The sequence below is a fragment of the Clarias gariepinus genome, chromosome 12 (genome assembly GCF_024256425.1).
Source record: "Clarias gariepinus isolate MV-2021 ecotype Netherlands chromosome 12, CGAR_prim_01v2, whole genome shotgun sequence".
Classification (NCBI taxonomy): domain Eukaryota; kingdom Metazoa; phylum Chordata; class Actinopteri; order Siluriformes; family Clariidae; genus Clarias; species Clarias gariepinus.
Genome location: NC_071111.1, coordinates 30,005,861 through 30,027,500, shown reverse-complemented (window position 1 = coordinate 30,027,500; position 21,640 = coordinate 30,005,861). Strand labels below are relative to the sequence as shown.

The window sequence follows — 21,640 nt, the reverse complement described above, 5'->3', positions numbered from 1 at the left end:
CATACACCCTGCAAACATTCTACAGAGAAAGATAAAAAGCTCAGACATCTTATCCGTTTCTTTCATACACAGGTGGGGTTCTTTGGCTAAATATAGCAGCTATTGTCAGCTAAATTATCTTACCTCAGACCAGCCTGAAAGTTTAAGTGTAACCTTAACACGGTAACAGTAATAAATGTTATATATAGTTATAATTTTTCAGTCATAGGTGACTTAGGTGAGTGAACATGTGTATACAGACCTTGTATTTAACGCCATTTTCCCTTAAATGCCCGAGGAGGATGAACCGTCATCAATGGTGTGGGAGCTGAAGAGAGACACGAAGCTCTGACTGACAGCCGCTGAATCCACCGGTGAATTTTGGGGGGGGGAGCCAAGCAAACTTCAACCCAGCAGCTGGGTTACACAAAAACTACCCAACTCTCTGTAAATAACCCAGCGCTTGGGTAGAAAAAACAACCCGTTAAAACTTTTTACACATGAGGTGAACAGAATGCTCCAAAGAGTTGTTTCCTACCGCAATGAGGCTTTGGTACACTTTTAATTTGATACGGGGTTTCCTATGCTTTTTCCATGGGGAGGCAGTTTTATTTAAACCGAGTAAAATGAACAAGATTATTGCTTGTTGTGTGTGTGCACTTAAAAAGATTGTTAGGGATTACGTAAAAAATATATGTTAAGGAAAAAATGCACATTGTCTTGTATTCTTAACAAATGCAGAAGTTCTAACTTAGATACATTTATGTAAACGTACAAACTTGATTATTCATTGTTGAATACACAGATTTAATTATGCTACATTTACAACATCTCAGATTCATTTTTTTCAGTGTACATCTTTCTTACATGTCCACATATTCCAAGTCTGCATCTCTGACTGACCCATGATTTATGTAGACTTTTAGTCAGACACACAGAGTTGATTTAAAATATTTTATCACACTAGAGTCACTGCAGTCTAGACCAGCTCTTAGCTCCATTTATCCACTGACAGAACGGCAAGCCATAAGCATCTTGTAGAGTTACAGCTTTTAAGTCTGGCTCTATGAAGAACATTTTAGTCAGTGTCAGTCTGATTCCAAAAAAAAAAAAAACTTGGTAGACACATTACTCAGATTGCAGTGGAGTAGTTCATTTGTGATGTGAATGGCATCTTATTAACCAGGTTACACATCTAAAGTGGTCTCTACACTGCTGAAACATTTAGGATGCAGATGAACTTTAAAGCAGAAGACTATAAAAGGGAAAGTGGAGTTACTGTGTCTTCTACCAAAGAAGATGCACAAGATAAACAGTGTGTTGAGTCACATCCCACATAAATGTAAAGCCAAAAAGAGCCCAATGTGTTCTCTGACTGTTTGTGTATTTATTGTGGCAATATTGGGGCTAAACTTGTTGACTATAATGTCTTAGTGATGCCACTTGTCTTTAATTGTTCTCCACGTTGTCCACAGTGTTTTACAGCAGGAAATGAACAGATTTCAAAAGTTCATCACAGACACAGGGCTAGATCAAAACCAACAACACGACTGTGACTTGTTATTAACTACAGAGTGATTATTAACTGTCTCACTGCATCTTTCTGCCTCATCGTCCCACAGGAAGGACCCAGCTATTAAAGAATTTCAGAAAAAGTTCAAATCAAATCTGAAGAAGAAGTTTCAGTGTGTGAATGGAGTGATTATAAACCTGGGAACCCAAACCCTCCTGAATGAGATCTACACAGAGCTCTACATCACAGAGAGAGACAGTGGAGACGTCAACAAAGAACATGAGGTGAGACAGATCGAAGCAGCATCCAGGAGAACAACAACCGAGGAAACACCAATCCAATGCAATGACATCTTTAAGCCCTTATCTGAACAAGACAAACCCATCAGAACTGTGCTGACAAAGGGAGTCGCTGGCATCGGAAAAACTGTCTCTGTGCAGAAGTTCATTCTGGACTGGGCTGAAGGGAAAACAAATCAGGACGTCCACCTCATATTTCCACTTCCTTTCAGAGAGCTGAATTTGATGAAGGACCAGAAACTGAGTCTGATGGAGCTCCTTCATGTCTTTTTTAAAGAAACGAAAGAAACCGAAATGTACAGTTTGGAAAATGTTCTGTTTATTTTTGATGGATTGGACGAGTGTCGTTTTCCTCTAGATTTCCAGAACACAGTGAGAGTGTGTGATGTAACTGAATCTGTATCAGTGCCTGTGCTGCTGATAAACCTAATCAAAGGGAATCTGCTTCCCTCTGCTCTCATCTGGATCACCTCCCGACCAGCAGCAGCTGATCAAATCCCCTCTGAGTGTGTCCATCGAGTCACAGAGGTACGAGGGTTCAATGACCCACAGAAGGAGGAGTACTTCAGGAAGAGGATCAGAGATCAGAGCCTGGCCAATAACATCATCACACACCTGAAGTCATTAAGAAGCCTCTACATCATGTGTCACATCCCAGTCTTCTGCTGGATTTCAGCCGCTGTTCTAGAGAGAATGTTGTGTGAAGCAGAGAGTGGAGAGATCCCCAAGACTCTGACTCAAATGTACACACACTTCCTCATCATTCAGATAAACATCATAAGAAAGAAGTACTCAAAGAAGCAGGAGAGTGATGAAGAAATGCTTCTTAAACTGGGACAACTGGCTTTTGAACAGCTGAAGAAAGGGAACCTGATCTTCTATGAGGAAGACCTGAGAGAGTGTGGCATTGATGTGATAGAAGCAGCAGTGTACTCAGGTGTGTGTACGCAGATGTTCAGAGAGGAGTTTGGGCTTCACCAGAGTAAAGTCTACTGCTTTGTTCATCTGAGTATTCAGGAACACCTTGCAGCTCTGTATGTGCACCTGATATTTATGATGGAAAAGACAAATGTTCTTAATGAAAGTGAGGAGGATATGGAAAATGACATTTATCAGTGGCAAGACGATGAAAGTGAAGAGGATATGGAAATTTCAGATGTACATGTTCGTGCTATAAATCAGGCTTTAAAAAGTCAGACTGGACATCTGGATCTTTTCCTTCGCTTTCTTCTGGGTCTCTCACTGGAGTCCAATCAGAAACTCTTACAGGCCTTAGTAAAACAGACAGGAAAAGCACAGAGCACAGAAGAAACAGTTCAGGACATTAAGTGGAGGATCAGTGAAGATCTTCCACCAGAGAAATCCATCAATCTGTTCCACTGTCTGAATGAACTGGGTGATGATTCTCTAGTGAAGGAAATCCAACGATACCTGAAATCTGGAAAACGAAGTGAACTCTCTTCATCACAGTGGTCTGCTCTGGTGTTTGTGTTACTGACATCAGCAGAGGAACTGGAAGAATTTGACCTGAATAAATATATCGGTGAAGATAAGATAACAGAAGCTGTTCTTCTGAAGGTGATGCCTGTGATTGCAGCATCCAGAAAATCAATGTAAGTAAATCTGATTATAACTCTTCTACTGTTAGTGTTGGATGGATAGATGGATAGATGGATATATAAATAGATATATGAATAGATATATATGGCAGATGAATAGATAGATAGATATTCCATTCTAAAGGAAATTCGAAACATCCAGTAGTATGAGGACAGTAACCGAATGACAGGTTTGTAGATGTGATTCCACACTATATATCTTACAGATAGTCATTGAATACAATGTAAATGTGAGAGCTGACCAAAGTTACTAGTTCAATGCTTAACTACAAATATACAGCGGTACTACAGTATAGACATTTTACTTGTTTTGGAGGAGAGTTCTTAAGGCGAAATTTTTCCAACAACAATCAAAACATAAAAAAAAATGTAAATAAAGTAAAATAACATAAATAGACAATAACTCTCACTTAATCTTAATCTATGATCCCTCTTGGCACCGGCTGCTTTAAAAACCAAACTGAAAGTGGTTCTGTTTTCCTCTTGATCCCGTCCTTGCTGGCATGTAGCAAAGTAACATAATAGGCTTTTATTAAGCTGTTGATAATTTTTTTATATGCCGTTGTATAATTTATATTCTGTTCTCCTCAATTGTGTCTTAGTTTTTACTTTTTGTCCAAATCACGAGTGGAATCCTGGTGACACAGAGAGGACAACTGACCATAATTAGAGAAAAGCCGCAAATACGCCAAGAAGCCAACACATCATTGTTGCTTATAAATTTTAGTTCTTAAGCCAAAAAAATTAGCAAAACATATTTAACCTTTAGGGGTCTGTGGGGGTTTTGGAGCCCCAAAGAGGTTCTGACGTGTCCTGACATTTGTGTATTTTTCAGTTACTTATAAACATGTTCATGGTTAAAGTCTAATTACACTGTTTTCAGCACAGACTGGGCTACAGTAATACAGCATGTATGTCCGAGTTTGTATTTTGGAGATATACAGTGGAACCTCAGATTGTGAGTAACGCAGTTTGCGAGTGTTCCGCAAAACTAACAAAAATTTGTGATACATTTTTATCTGGAAAACAAGCAAGTCTTAATATACGAGTACAGAGTTTTATGTATTACGCATGTGCTTCTTTTTTCACGTGATTACAACTGAGCCAATGGTTTTTGTCTCGCGCATGCTGTGAAGTTGTGGGTAATCGTCTCTCCTGCTCAGTGCGCATGTGTCACTCATATATTCAACATCCACGCGCGTGTACTGTTTACTATAACACTGTAACCTCGTGTGTGTGTGTGTAAAACATCTTTTATTTTGTGTCTGTATGTGAAAGTCGTCCTTTTATGTGTACTGTTTATTATAACGTGTGTGTGTGTGCAAAGCAAAAGCATGTGTCATTAGAGATGTTCCTGTGTAAAAGTTTCTCTCTCTGTAAGAAAGCAGTCATTCCGTTAGTGTCTTTGCACCTTCCTCCTCTCACCCACACACACACACTCACACACACATACACACACACACACTAACAGAAATACTGTTATGTTGTGATTCTTTTCAAAGGTAAAGTTCAGGTTAATTTGTATTTATTTTTTCTGATAAAGCAGTGTTTCGGTTGTGTGTGTGTCCCACACAATAGCCCCCTTAAATAAGAGAGGAGGGACGGCTACTCTATAAGAGAAGAGAAGGGAGGAGGGGAGGGAATCATTCCTCATCTTCCCTTTATTATATCTCCACGCACACACACACACACACTGGATCACTGGATCTTGTAGCCTGGAGTTTTTGTTATAAAATAATAAAAATGTCCAGGATTGAGTGGAGAGGGACACAGATGATCTTATACACAGAGACACATTAATGACGTGAAAAAACTCACATTCAGGATCAAACAGTGCAGACAGGAACCAGTGCACGATGGAAAAAGGGTGTTATGTTTGTAAAAGCCGACTCTTACACCCTACACACAGTCATACATCTCTGTGTTACACTCGAAAAGCAGCTCCAGTTTAACTGAAGACACAAGTGAACATCACACACATAATAAACCCCTTTTTCACTAGTCGGCCCTAATGTTAGTCCCTTTTATTTTTTCCCAGAATCAGTTGTGGTTCAGTTGGAGTGAACGGTGTGTCAGCTCTGGTGTCACTGTTCAGCTCAGAATCCTCAGGACTGAGAGAAGTGCATCTGACCCTGAAAACACTCGATCTGTCCAGGAATAAAGTGGAAGACTCAGTAGTGAAGGATCTCTCTGTTGTACTGGCGAATCCTCACTTTAAAGTGGAGAATCTGAGGTAAGATCATCTCTCTGAGAGTCACATGACCTGCTCCTCAGTAACACACATTCTCTAACAGTGAGACAGAAGCAGAATATACATTGGTTCTCTTCTAAGTCTGGTTCCTCTCAGTGGTTTCTTCCTCATGCCATCTCGGGGAGCTTTGTCCTCACCACAGTCACCTCCGTCTTGCTCTTTATTGACCAAATTTATAAATTGGAGCAAAAAGCTATAAAAAAACTACTGTATATCCTCTTCTAAAATGAAAGATTTTAAAAGGATCTTAAAAACAATTTTTAAAACACTTCTTTAAAGTAAATCCTAAGCCAATATAAACATCTGTTGATGAAGAGTGTGTCATTGTGTTTCTCTACAGGTTGCATGGTTGTGGTGTCTCAGATGAAGGCTGTGCTGCTCTGATTTCATCTCTGAGATCAAACCCCTCACACCTGAGAGACCTGGATCTGTCGAAGAATAATGTAGGAGACTCAGGAGTGAAGTGTCTCTCTGCTCTACTGGAGAATCCTCTCTGTAAACTGGAGATACTGTGGTAAGATCATCATACTCACATTCATGCCTGAATCTCTAGTGTGAAAGGAGCCTCTCTCTGACTAACTATGACGACGTTACTGAAAGGGATTTAAATTTGTGTCCGAGCTTTTGTACGATAGTCAGATTATCATTGTGAATAACTGCGACGCCTCCTCCTCTACCAGTTAGCCGAGGCTGGTGTATGTAGCTGTATCCAGGAGGACTAGCTTCATTTAGAGCTTCATAGGTAGTCATGCGGTATTCTACGTTTTTCGCCACGCCTCACGGTGGCAGCATTTGGGTTTGTGTGTTTGCTGGCTTTTACCACTAAGTGTATAACCTCGGGCATCAGTTCGTTCTCTCAAGGATTAATGAGCCGCGCTCCGTTAGAGCTGCACGTAGTAGCGGATAAAATCAAGTGAAACATTGTAGTCAAACAAATTCATGGTCACAGTATTAAAATTACAGTACAAATTTAGAATTTAAATTAAATTAAATCTAATTTGGATCAAATTTATGCAAAGTAAATGTTAACACAGTGAGCCTTTAGATTTTATCATGTGTAATTAAAAAAGCTACGCATGTATGTTATATCTTATATTTTGTGTTCTTTAAATTTGTAGTAGATTTATTAACTGAAATAAACACCATAAATAAATAAATCACCATAAAAATTAAAACATTGTCAGGCCGTGCTATTGCGTCAGCAGATGTCGATGTGTTTTTGCGTTATTATAAGAATTAAATGCAGTAGGCTGTTATGATCATTATAATGTTCTTTAATAAAGAATGAAAACGTTTTAACAAATTACATTTTAACATCCCAGCATACCCCCTGGGCTGTCACCCCCGGCAAAACCTTATAAAATACAAGTGAAACGTTAAACGAGTTTATCATCACAGTACTAAAATTACAGTACAAATTTAGAACCTAAATTAAATATAGGGGTTTCTTAGTTCCATCGAATTTAAGCAAAGTAAATGTTAACACAGTGAGCCTTTATACAGTATTTTATTATGTGTAACACTCGCGTAGCCAGAAAACTCTGGGTGTGTGTGTCAGGAAACGTGGGTGAGTCACAGTTGTTGTCAGATTAATGGGCAAAAACTATATAATAAACCTATATAAGCTACATAGCCTTTATAAGACTTTACTTTTATTTAAGTGCACGCACAATGATGAGAAAACGTTATGATGTTGTAAAATAATAAAAGCAAACAGGGATACAGCGATATTCTGTATCGGTTTCTGTAAACTTAAGCAAGTCAGAAAATGAACCAAAACTCTGTGTATACTCGCCTCACAGACGTGAAAAATATATACTTACAGAAAGCAAAATGTCTGCTTTTATATAAACTAATGGAGAAATAATCAGCTTATGTAATTCGTATGAAACGTGGATTAGTACAGCGCATCCACTCATAGCCGAAACCAAAGACATCAACTTATCAATGAATTATTAAAATGGCCAGTCAGTTTCCTTGCTGTTTTCCCCGACGCATTCATAATCATTAGTCTAGTTCTGTCGGTGCGGTGTTTCTTATCCCCACCCCCGTTAAAACGGCGTATTCAGACGCTCGCCAGCGAAAGGTTGTGTGCGCGCGGTCTACTACAAAGCAAACATATGTTAATATATAATAAAGCAGCTCACACCGGCGTGCGTTTTGCACAGCTCCGCAAAGACAGCGCTTATTTAACACGTATAGATGTGTGTTTGTCGTATTTCTGGGAAAGAGAAATCTCTTATAAATCTCTCGATTCGACGTGAAAGAGCGCACGTGCGCCATGTTCTCTTTGCTGTTTGAGTTCAGCTCCGTGTAGATTCATGCCACGAGTCATTTTATCATACAAACATTATTACGTTGTGCTCGGACCATAAGCGTCTGTGGATTCCAAAATTGACATTTTTACCGTTTTTTTAATCACTGGAATGGAAGAGATAGAAAGTTTCCTTATCTTAACACGCCTTGTATTGTTTTATATAGTTTCTCCAAATGTGTAAAGGTGAGAACAGCTGATTCACACCTGGGGAGGGTGATTTGTTTGCATTTAAATGTGTCTGCTGTGTGTGTATGTGTGTGTGTGTGTGTGTGTGTGTGTGTGTGTGTGTGTGTGTGTGAGAGAGAGAGAGAGAGAGAGAGGTGTCGAGAGGTCTTACATACTCATGAAAAGTCATGGATTATTCACTGGAACATACTGTAGGCTCTGCTGAAAAACGTTAGGCACCTCAGTCACTTTACCCCAAATAAAAATCTAAGTGGCTCTGGATAAGAGCGTCTACCAAATGCCTAAATGTAAAAGGAGGTAAAATGAATAAACCGAGATGCGTGTTTCTTAGCCCCACCACCGTGAACACAGCGTATTCAGAGAAAAGCGCCCCTGCGAGAGGTTGTGCTCAGACCACTCAGCTCCTGCAGATTCTAAAATTGACATTGTTACCGTTTTTTAATGGCTGGAATGGAAGAGATAGAAAGTTTCCTCATCATAACATGCCTTGTATTGTTTTTAATCACTCTATACACAACCCGTGATTTTTATGCTATTTTAGAGATGGGAAATACAAATGAAATATTTTTTGTTATTTTCATTTTTTATAAAATATTAACTTTCAATATTTGATAAAAAAAATAGCAAAGAAAGTTATTGTGTGTAGAGTGATTACAACCAATATAATTTATGTTCTGATAAGAAACAATTTTAGAATCTAGAATCCAGAAGATAAAATTTGCACAAATTTAAAAATAGACTTTTATGTGTAATTAGAAAAGCTACACGTGTAGGGTCTTGTGTTATCTTATATTTTGTGTTCTTTAAATTTGTAGTAGATTTATTAACTGAAATAAATGAAAATAAACGACCATAAAATTAAAACATTGTCAGATTAATGTGCAAAAACTATATAGTAAAACTATATAATCTACATAGCCTTTATAAGACTCTAATTTTATTTAGGTGCGCTCACAATGACGAAAATGATTGTGTATAGAGTGATTACAACCAATACAATTTATGTTATGATAAAGAAAATCTCCATTTCTTCTATTCCAGTAAAACAGTAATAATGTAAATTTTAGAATCTAAAATCCAGAAGATAAAATTTGCAGAAATTTAAAAAGAGGCCTGAATCACTGCAGGTCTTCAAAATCCAGGTCTTAAAGTGGGGAGGGGTGCATTTCATTTATCTGAATGTATAGGTGAGAACAGCTGATTCACACCTGGGGAGGGTGAATAATTTGCATTTGAACGTTGCCTGCCATTGTTAACACTAGAAGCGCCGCGCCAGTGTCACCTACTAATAACGCGGTTCAGCGGTCATTTGACCGCCTATTGTTTTGAATGGCAAGCTGCTGCTGACACACAATGATCGCTAGATGGCGCTTTCAACCAAAGCAAATAGTTTAGCTCCAAGATCAACTTGCACTTGGACAATGCGCCATTCATTCCCGCGTTGATAATTAGCGGTATCTTTTTTTATATTCAACTGAGAAAACCTACTACAGAGGGGACAAAGGAAGAGGGGAAAAAAACGGCAGAAAAAAAAAAACAAGTCATGTTTTGCATTATAACCCAAAGTTTTTGGCATGACATTTTTCTGTCGTTTTTTCTCCTCCTTTGTCCATCTAGGGGCTTCGTACTATAACAAAAAGAAAAGCTCTACTTAATTTTATATCGTATGGAGAAAATGTATTATTTTGTTTATTCTATTCAAAGCTTCTGAACGTCTCGGAGCAGCGATTTAGTTCTGAACTTGCTTCTGTAAAATTATTGCTAAAACAATATTAAATTTGAATAAATCAGATCTACCACAGCAGATAATAAACTATGCTATGTCATAACCGAAGCAAACACCACGATTATGCCTTGTTTCGTTCGACGGGAACGTGGTTCACTTGGCCGCGGTGTATTATAAACCTGCGGAATGTTTCACTGTTTATGCCCACATAAGATTCATGTAATAAAAGCGAGTGAAATGTGGAAGTGGCCACTCAATGAGAACTAAACCAAAGATTTCGGTAACTACACTGAGTGTATAGTGACACTAAACAGCTGAACAACTTTATCGTTTACCTCTGAGAAAAAAAGCTGTATTTTGTTTGTTTATATTTAGAATTTTTATAACAGTACAAGCAGACACACACACACACACACACACCTCCCCTGAGCCCTCGGTAAACATCCAATCACCGTCGATATGCAAATGAGTCAAGACGTGGTGTCGTGTCGGATTTCAGCGGTCACGGAGAGGAAAGACTTTGAAGCAGTTGCAGCGTTTTTTCAGCTACAACAAGCACAGCGATGAGTCCACGTTGTTTCACTGGTTATGACATAGTGACACTAAACAGCTGAACAACTTCATTTTTTTGAGAACAATGGCTGTATTTTGTTTGTTTATATGTCGAATTTTTATACGAGTACAAGAAAGTAACAGCTTGGCCTGTGTAGTTAGTGCCCTTGTAGAGAATAAATAAATGAATAACACCTTTATATCCCCTCTCAAGAGAGTGCCATAGTCTATTGTTAGTTTTAATGATTTGGCTGAAACTAATTATCACTACATAAGTACCCCAACACCATTGATCATGAGTTTCAGCTGAAACTAACTCATAAGTGTGTATATATATATATATATATATATATATATGTGTGTGTGTGTGTAATATGTGTAATATGTGTGTGTGTGTAATCGAGGCCGGCTCTACGCAGGGCAAGAGGGGCAGCGCACCCTCAAATATATGTCTGCACATGTTAATATATTCCTAAAATTTATATAATAAAAAAGCGACCATGGAGTGGACCAGTTTATATTTTAATCCTAATATTATTATATTAATCAGTTTATATATTAATCTAAGCTTGAACTTATCAGCAGTGTTTCGTTCAGATTCCGCTTCAGCAGTGTGTTTCTTAATCTTTCCCCACATTTTTGTGTCAATCAAACTATTATATATACACACACACACATATATATATATATATATATATATATATATATATATAAAAAAAACGTCCTTTCTGGTAAATCAACTGCATATGTGTATATTATTTACAGCAATTCTTAAAAAAATGAATATACATTGAACAGTACAAGGTAAACATGAGGAAGATTACAAAATGATAAAAAGTCTCTACTTTATAAACAGCTTCCATTCCAGTTGAAGAGATATTTGACCGGCAGCTTAGAACAAAAGAACTGTAGGTGTGATCACAACCCCCTCCGAACGACCGTGCCATCAATCACTGACCACCTCAGAAGTTCACTCCAATGTATGCTGATGTTTTGCAGGTATTTTTAGCACTATTCGTGCTGCGGTGGAGCAGGACAGAGTGGCATGCGAGCGGGGCAATGTGACACGGCCCAGGGACTTCAAACAGGACACTGGAAGTCCACCCTTTGATCCTCACGCTCTCGCGGCGCCTTCACTCTGTGCAGGCGCGCTGCCTCCGCGTGCTCCGTTCTGCCACTCTGCCCACTGCCACCAAATTAAATTAACAAATATTATAAGTAAACAATAGCCCACGTTTAGAAATTCTTTACAAGGCTGCGTTGGATCAGTGTTATGCGCAGAGCGCCGGGGGATGTAGCCTACTGAAGCTCAAATTTCCGAAAACTACACCTGTGACACAATAACAGTAATATTTAAAACATTTTGCAGGCTGCCGTTTGGAGAAACCAGAGAATAAAGAATAAACCAGTTGTTGGGTCAAAATAACCCAACCAGGTGTTCATTTGTAAATGACTCACTACATCCCATATGACCCAACATGAGCAACACAACAATGTGTTTAAAGTCACCGAAATAACTCAGAATTTTGACCCAGCATAAACCACCCAACGATGTGTTTACAGAAACAACACAGCATTTTTAGTACGTCTTTTTTGAGTTATTGTAATGTTTTATTCTGAAAGTCTATTTTACCAGTTATTTCTATATTTAAAGTTTGATGTATTTTTGAATTTATTTTTTAACATAACAATAAACAGATACAAACAGAGATATAACAGTTCATTCTTTGTACAAATAAAATTATCAGCTAGTGAACTTGATCGTCTGTCAAAACAACATTTAACCGATGTTTGTTTTTTTGACTCATTATTATACAATAAATATTAATATATCTGGTTCAGATTTTTCATTTTTGTTCTATAAAGTTCTCAGATGTGGAAATTACAATTACTGTAGTATTTCTTCTATACAAAATATTGTTAAGACTTTTTTATTGACTAAATTATATTTTAAACTGCGTAGAGTAAAAAATGTCACTTTGCACCACCTGGCGGTCATTTCACGAATGACTTTAAAATGCAACTGATTTATTTTGGCTGCTGCCGTTTTCCGACGGCGGTGAGCACGACGGTAATAGGCATTCTGGTTGTCCACCTACTGTAGAAAGGTGAGCTCAGTCCAGATCTAGTGGTGAACACATCATATGAGTGACTACAGAATTGGGTATAATGTGTTACTGTGTAACGCGTTACTGTAATCCAATTACTTTTCCTCATAACGCAGTAATGTACCAGGTTACATTTTAAATCCATGTAATTTAATTACAGTTACCAACGTCAATAACATTATGTTACTAATGTTATAAATGTAGTGCTTAAAAATTTATCAAAATGCTTTTAAAAATTACATTTTGTGTGGCAGCATCAGTTAATGATCATGTGCATCAACCGTCAGAGAGCTTTGTAATTTTACATTTGATGTTGTAATGGGTTCACTCTCTTTGCACAGACACACGGACACGAGGCGAGGTCTTACAGGAAAAGGGGTCATTTTATTTAGAAAACACGAGGGAGGAGAAGGGTTAAAGAAGAGAAGCGTTTCCATGAAGACGGTCCTGTCCTCGGCTGATGCAGACAGCTGTTCTCTGAGGACTTGTGACTTTAGTCCCTCGATAGTTCAGTACTGGACTCCATTTTAACTTAAACACATCTCCTGTTATACTGAATTTCTAGTCTCACACAGTATGATGCAGATCAATCCCTGCTCTCTGTTTCACCCAGATGAGGATGGGTTCCCTGTTGAGTCTGGTTCCTCTCAAGGTTTCTTCCTATTACCTCCTCAGGGAGTTTTTCTTTGCCACTGTCGCCATCGTCCTCGGCTTGTTCATCAGGGACAATCTTATCATTTTGATTCATACACATTCACATCTCATACAAGCTTAAATAATTCCTTTGATTGTGTAAAGCTGCTTTCCGACAATGTCTGTAAGGATTTCTTGAATTATGGTAGACCCCCTTTTGTCTACTCAGTGCTGTATTCTGCTTGTTCCGCCTGGTACCAGGGAACCCCTCAATGAAACACATACAATTCAGTGGTCAGTGAGATGTTCAAAGTTTATTGTGGGAGACAGGAGTCTATATACGCACACACACAAAGAACCAACAAAAGGTGGGTGCAGGAGCGTTTACATCTGGTCTGGAATGTTTATAAAAGATAAGGTGAAGAAGAACATAAACTTTGGAGTTGCTCTGCATTTACGATCCTTCAACAGTTTTACTACCTTTAACATAAACTATTATAGAATGTGTTTATTGACACATTCGCAGCATGTCGAGGTAAAAGAAAAAAAAAACACTCTGTTCTCATGCACACAGAATATCATGAAACACACTTAATGTTAAATATTTCCTACAATGTCAATTGTTGAAAGCGCTATACAAATCAAATTTAATTGAATTAAAGGAGGGAGGAAGGGGAAAAAGCTGAGGATTCAGCTCGCAGACCTGCAGAAGGGGAAGACGCCTACGTAGGGGGCCTACGGAGTGAGCGAGGAGCGACAACATGTTGAGGCACACGCCCATTATAGACACATGCAGATGTTTTCAAAGTAACGTAATTAATAATCTGATTACTTTTTACATGTAATAATCAGTAACATAATCAAAGTACAATTTTAAAGTAGTAATTAGTAATTTGTAGTAGATTACTTTTTAAATAACTTCCCCAACACTGGAGACTAAAATAAAACTCTCTTTGTCTTGCTCTGATTAAAGGTCATAGTCAGTCTGTTCCCTGTTTTAGCTTCAGCTGCTGATGGTTTAATATCACACACAACAGATGAGATAAACTAATTAAACTGTCAATCTAAATAATAAACTCATTTTACATTCACACTATCTTCAAAGTAAATCTGAAAGCAAGATGAAAAAGTTTATGGAGTGTGTTGTTGTGTCTACAGGTTGGAGTCGTGTGGTGTCTCAGGTGAAGGCTGTGCTGCTCTGACTTCAGCTCTGAGATCAAACCCCTCACACCTGAGAGACCTGGATCTGTCCTATAATCATGTAGGAGACTCAGGAGTGAAGCGTCTCTCTGCTCTACTGGAGAATCCTCTCTGTAAACTGGAGACACTGAGGTAAGATTATGTTATATATATTAAACCAGTAATACCAAAACATGATCTAATCCACCTCCAGGTCATAATAATAAACGATCAGGAAAAAACAATCTCGATCTTGATTGATGTATAGACGCATCTCATTTCTGACGGAGATTCACGTGCATGTGTTTCCCTGCATTCAGATCACACTGTAATTTCATCCAATCAGATGCTAGAGGAGGGACAGTACCAGCCAATCAGAAGCTGGAGGGGATACATGCTGACAACCTGTTTCTGATTGGCTCCTTTTCATGCTCTCCGTGTCCCTCAGTGCGCACGCGTCAAACTCTTACACTTTCTTCTCTTCTTTCGTTTAGCAGCGAGTATAGACTTTATCACTGCATGTGTTAGTTTGTGTTATTTTATTATCAGAATAAGGTAAATTTCTCACATGCGCGCACACACACACACACACACACACACTAACATATATACTACTGTGTGAATAGAGACAGGTGTGTACAGTACAGTACAGTTGTAATTGGGATATAACTTACTGTTTTAGTAAAATAAACCTGACGTGTTGATTCTAGCTGTTACACAGAGACTATAAGAACAGAGCGAAAGACACATAGAGGGATACTAAGAGTATGTTAAGACTGAGCAATAAAACATTTAAGAAAAAAAAATCTATACTGTAAACACTGTATTTAATTGTAAACTACCCAACAATCTCTGTGCCATTAACTTTATGCTGATACAAATAATAATGATATAAAATAACGCATGTGATGATGAAGTAGTTGGTAGTTGTGCTGTAGTTGGCTAAAAAACACACAGGTTTTATTTATTTTAATTTATTATTGTTAACATTCTATTTATGGTCGACGGCTTTTAAGTTATTCACTTTAAGATTCTAAAATAAATAAAAATGTCTTTTCTTTTTTTTGTTCTTGTTTGTTAAGAGTTAAAGTTCTGTGTAGAGACACTTTTTTTTATTATTATTATTTTTTTTTAACTTGAGTGCAACAAATGTTTTGGTTGAAAAAAATGAGAATCATGTGGATCAAAATTCCAGTGGAGAAAAATCCTGATTTCCATTTTAGCCTCCCTATTCCTCAGTCCACAACAAGACAAACTGTCTACAACCAGAGCAAAATCAGAGCTGCTCCTCTGCCTGAGATCAAAAGAGTGAAGAGTGTCATTGTCTCTCTACAGGTTGGAGTCGTGTGGTGTCTCAGATGAAGGCTGTGCTGCTCTGACTTCAGCTCTGAGATCAAACCCCTCACACCTGAGAGACCTGGATCTGTCCTATAATCATGTAGGAGACTCAGGAGTGAAGCGTCTCTGTGCTGTACTGGAGAATCCTCTCTGTAAACTGGAGACACTGAGGTAAGATCATCTCTCTGAGAGTCACATGACCTGCTCCTCAGTAAGACACATTCTCTAATAGTGAGACTGAAGCAGAAGTTTTAGGTTCATCATCAATGTCCTGAGGAGGAAGATTGTTTCTTTTCACTGCACACTGATGGTTTCCCATAGCAAAATTTTGTTGCTCAGAATGAGCTTTTTCTTGTCTTATGAGACGGAATTGTGCTGTCTCATTACAAGCTCGACTTTGTCCTTTCTATTTCTTCTAAAGCTGACTTAGGAGAAACAAAGAGACATAACTGAGACACAACCTGAGGTATACATGAGAAACATTTGAGAAATCTGAGATGTACATGAGAAAAAACTGCATTTAAAGGAGAAGCAAATGAGCGACATATAAGACAGTAATGAGATTAAAGTCAGATATAAACGAGATGTATGAAGCACAAATGAGAAATATTATAGTTTGATTGAACATATCAAAAATCCTCAGTTAACAGCATACAGTGTAATAAATTTACACAATACAATCACAATATGTTATAATATTTATATAGCGCTTTTAATAACGGTCATTGTCACAAAGCAGCTTTACAGAAACCATGGGGGCAATAAATAAGGAATAAACTTTAAAAAAATGATGAATCAAAATATATTTAGTAAAGTAGGTAAAATCACCGATCACTACTTCCGATGTCCTGAGTGGCGCACACACTCCGCCCTGGTACAACATGCTGCTAACGCTCTATACATGCGCTTAGCGCAGGGCCTTATTACTAAAGTAGGCCTATTTCCTGTTTACAGAATAAAATCTGTCCTCAATAAAATACTAGTTTTCTTGTTCATTTCAGTCATTTATAATCACGGTGACTTTACAATCAACTGCATATTATTTTCCATAAGCTAGATGATGACAAACAAGCTCATACGGTCATGGGATATCTTAGGTTTTTTCATACCTATTTAAATTTAAATATCACACTCATCATGTAATGATCTGCTGTGTACGATGTAGTGATTAAAATGCCTTCCTGCCCTTGCAACTGCTAAAGTGTCCCTTGAAGAACTTCAAGAATGCCTTTGTGCCCCTGCTATTTGTAGGACATTCAAAGCAATTACTGCAGTGTCTTTTGGGACATAAAGCTCAAATCTTACATTCTTGTTGGAAATCACGGACGCCGTGTCCTCCGTGCTAAAGAGGAGGGAGACCTTCCAGTTTGTCATCCCTGTTCAGTTCAAAAGCCAGCATCTCTGATGGTATGGGGTGCATAAGTGCATACAGTATGGGCAGATTGCATGTTTTAAAAGGCACTATGAAGGCTGAAAGGTATATCAAAGTTTAAGACTATGTCTATTTCAGAGTAGGCCTTGTATATTTTTGCAGTACAATGTAAAAGCACATACTGCATCTACAGTATTACAACAGTATGGCTTCGTAGTAGAAAGGTCCAGGTGCTAATTTGGCCTGCCTGCAGTCCAGATCTTTCAAGTTAGAAAACATTTGACACATCCTTAAACAAAAAAATGTCAACGTGACCACAAACTCTTCAGCAGCTGGAAACAATAGGACCAAATTCCAACACTGAAACTCCAAAAACCCAATGCCGAGACGTCTCCAAACTGTTTTAAAGAGGAGATGCTGCGCCGTGGTAAACATGCTCCCATCCTGCGTCATGTCTCAAAAAAAGATAAACTGTCTATAATCAGCCATCAACCTTGAAATTGGCTCATTCAGTGCACGAAAATTTTCAGTCTAAACACCCGTCGAGTTATCCATGTTCTACTGTGTCTAAAACACTGGTCCACGGGATCCAAAAGGTAGTTTTCCTTCCATTCAAATTCAAAAACCATCCTGACTCTCCGGAACCCGGGTTGTAGAACAGGTTTTATGCCGAATGCTCTTCCTGCCACAACCCTCCCATTATATCCGGGCTTGGGACCAGCACTGCATCCAGTGGCTGGGGTTTGGGGTTTGGCTCGGAATTGAAGACCCAGGCCTTCTGCATGGCAGATGAAAAACCTGATAATTAAACCACTGATAATTAAAATAATATATATATTTTTTAAGTTTTTGCTAAAGAATGCATTAAATATATAATGGCAGTAAAAGTGTATTTCACACTATGATGGTTGAACTTGAACCCTGACCTTCCAATCAGTAACTGTTTGAGCCACCACTGCCCCATTATCCCCCAGCGGGGTTTAACTTGTTTCCTCTTTATCTTAAAACAGCGATGCTTTAGTTCTTTAATTAGTCCAGTCTTCTAACCTTTTTGTTCTTACACTCCGCTCATACAGAACTGTTTCCAAAGCTTCAATTTTGCGCAAATATTAACCACTAACAAAGTTATTAGGGATAAGAAAAAAATATCAATTCAGTTACGTATCATGATTCTTTCATGTAGCAATTCATACGTATCGCCATGGTAACTGCCAAATCGATTTATTTTATACATTTATTTATATATGTTTGCATTTGAGTCGGTAATATGTTGCAGTTCCTCTATAATCCTACAGATGGGGCACTCAACTATTTACACATTGGCAGGCAATGAAAACCAAAATCCCAATCAGCACCTGGGTATGGTGATATCCTCTCAGCTGGTCCCTGGTGATTCCCTTCCCTAACAGTCATGCTTGTCATCACATAGCTGGTGTTCTGTCGAAACATGCTACTCGCTGATGGACGCCACAAAAGCAATCCTATTTCCCTTCACAACATTGTTTTTTCAACTTTTATGCGCAACACTATATGTTTATGTTTTTGTACCATATTTCGAAAAAAAACTCCAGAACAACACAAACCTGTTGTACAGCAGCAATGCATTCTGGGTCTCTGCTAGAGATCCATCAGTGATCCTTCAGGATTTGAAATCCCTGAAATGCTCCTCTCTCTATGAAACTTCACTGGAACTCTTACGTCAGCATGACACTCCAGTATAACTGCTCTCTTACGGCCAGAATAATAGAAACACACTAACACATTAGCACCAGAGTGACTATAAACAAACCTCAAATATTTCAACAGACATCTGTTTGTGTTTCAGACTGGAGGTAGACCTTAAAACTATGTGAACGGACAAAATGTAAAATTTGAGAATGAATTCTAATAGTAACATTGACTAAGGTACTTAGCAGGAAAATACAGTGGTGTAAAAAACTATTTGCCCCCTTCCTGATTTCTTATTCTTTTGCATGTTTGCACACTTAAATGTTTCTGCTCATCAAAAACCGTTAACTATTAGTCAAAGATAACATAATTGAACACAAAATGTTTTTAAATGAATGTTTACGTTATTAAGGGAGAAAAAAAACTCCAAATCCACATGGCCCTGTGTGAAAAAGTGATTGCCCCCCTTGTAAAAAAATAACTTAACTGTGGTTTATCGCACCTGAGTTCATTTCTGTAGTCACCCCCAGGCCTAATTACTGCCACACCTGTTTCAATCAAGAAATCACTTAAATAGGAGCTACCTGACACAGAGAAGTAGACCAAAAGCACCTCAAAAGCTAGACATCATGCCAAGATCCAAAGAAATTCAGGAACAAATGAGAAAAAAAAGTAATTGAGATCTATCAGTCTGGTAAAGGTTATAAAGCCATTTCTAAAGCTTTGAGACTTCAGCGAACCACAGTGAGAGCCATTATCCACAAATGGCAAAAACATGGAACAGTGGTGAACCTTCCCAGGAGTGGCCGGCCGACCAAAATTACCCCAAGAGCGCAGAGACAACTCATCCGAGAGGCCACAAAAGACCCCAGGACAACATCTAAAGAACTGCAGGCCTCACTTGCCTCAATTAAGGTCAGTGTTCACGACCCCACCATAAGAAAGAGACTGGGCAAAAACGGCCTGCATGGCAGATTTCCAAGGCGCAAACCACTTTTAAGCAAAAAGAACATTAAGGCTCGTCTCAATTTTGGCTAAAAAACATCTCAATGATTGCCAAGACTTTTGGGAAAATACCTTGTGGACCGACGAGACAAAAGTTTAACTTTTTGGAAGGTGCGTGTCCCGTTACATCTGGCGTAAAAGTAACACAGCATTTCAGAAAAAGAACATCATACCAACAGTAAAATATGGTGGTGGTAGTGTGATGGTCTGGGGTTGTTTTGCTGCTTCAGGACCTGGAAGGCTTGCTGTGATAGATGGAACCATGAATTCTACTGTCTACCAAAAAATCCTGAAGGAGAATGTCCGGCCATCTGTTCGTCAACTCCAGCTGAAGCAATCTTGGGTGCTGCAGCAGGACAATGACCCAAAACACACCAGCAAATCCAGTTCTGAATGGCTAAAGAAAAAGAAAATGAAGACTTTGGAGTGGCCTAGTCAAAGTCCTGACCCAAATCCTATTGAGATGTTGTGGCATGACCTTAAAAAGGCGGTTCATGCTAGAAAACCCTCAAATAAAGCTGAATTACAACAATTCTGCAAAGATGAGTGGGCCAAAATTCCTCCAGAGCGCTGTAAAAGACCAGTTGCAAAATATCGCAAACGCTTGATTGCAGTTATTGCTGCTAAGGGTGGCCCAACCAGTTATTAGGTTTAGGGGGCAATTACTTTTTCACACAGGGCCATGTAGGTTTGGATTTTTTTTCTCCCTAAATAATAAAAACCATCATTTAAAAACTGCATTTTGTGTTTACTTGTGTTATCTTTGACTAATAGTTAAATGTGTTTGATGATCAGAAACATTTTGTGTGACAAACATGCAAAAGAATAAGAAAACAGGAAGGGGGCAAATAGTTTTTCACACCACTGTATATACACTACTCACCATAAGTTTGGAATATTGTTATTTATATTACAAGTGCTTTTCCTATTTGCCTTGAATTTGAATAAAATAAGTAAAAGTTCCCTTTGATATTACTAATAATGTATGAGAAGAAACACCATTTTCATTAGTTTAATATTTATTATCCCTAACATTTTGACAATAACAGGGATAGCCCCAAATAACAAAAATTGACAATGACAGTAGCGGGTGTTTCCACCATTTGCCACAATGACAGCTTGACAGCGACGTCTCATGCTCCTCACTAGCTTTATGATGTTGTTCTGAGGCAATGCGTTCCACTCTTCCACAAGTGCTACACGCCAGGTCAGGTTCTGCCAGGTCACGTGGGGGTGGGGTACGATCATCCAGTCTCTGTTTCAACTGGTCCCAGACGTGCCGTATGGGGTTCAGTTCAGGGGACATTGATGGCCATATGAGGCACTCCAACTTCCTGAAGTCGAGCTGTGACAATTCTGCCAATGTGGCGAACCCAACACTCACCAGTGAACAGGATGGTAGACCACTGCTGCCTTGTCCAGGTCACATGGTCTTGTGCCCTCTGCAAACGTTCACGACGGTGTCTTGGTGTTAGTGGAGTCACCTGTAATGGTCGTCTGGCATTCAAGCCAAAGGGGTGGAGTAGGTTGCAAATGGTTTGTCTGGAAACCCTAGTACCCCTCGCATCTCGGAAACGGGCTGCAGCTGTGTGGCAGTTGCATAACGATGTCTCAGTGCATAGGTCCTTAGGTACTGGTAATCGCTGCGGTCCGTCACTTGTGGGGCTCCACTCCTGGGTCTGTCATAAACTCTGCCAGTAGTTTTGTGTCTTGATGCTAGCCTCTTGGTACTGCTCGTCCTTTAAGTGACGTCATGTGTTTATGGCTGTTTGAATGATGAACTTGGAATGACTTTTTGACAATACCAGCTTTTTCTCCCCCCAGAATGTTAAAATTGTCTCGAGTGTGTGATCTTGCTCATTTTGCTTAATATGTGCATAATTCAGATGATTAAG

General features: G+C 38.7%; 1 protein-coding gene across 1 annotated transcript in view; it reads left to right on the top strand.

Moving 5' to 3' along the window:
• The window catches only part of LOC128534133 (NACHT, LRR and PYD domains-containing protein 12-like), a 192,121-nt gene that overhangs the window by 4,425 nt on the left and 166,056 nt on the right, over nucleotides 1-21,640 (top strand). The window contains exon 2 of the mRNA XM_053508431.1: nucleotides 1,602-3,404. Within this exon, the coding sequence (XP_053364406.1) occupies nucleotides 1,602-3,404 (1,803 nt within the window). The remainder of the gene's footprint in view (nucleotides 1-1,601; nucleotides 3,405-21,640) is intronic.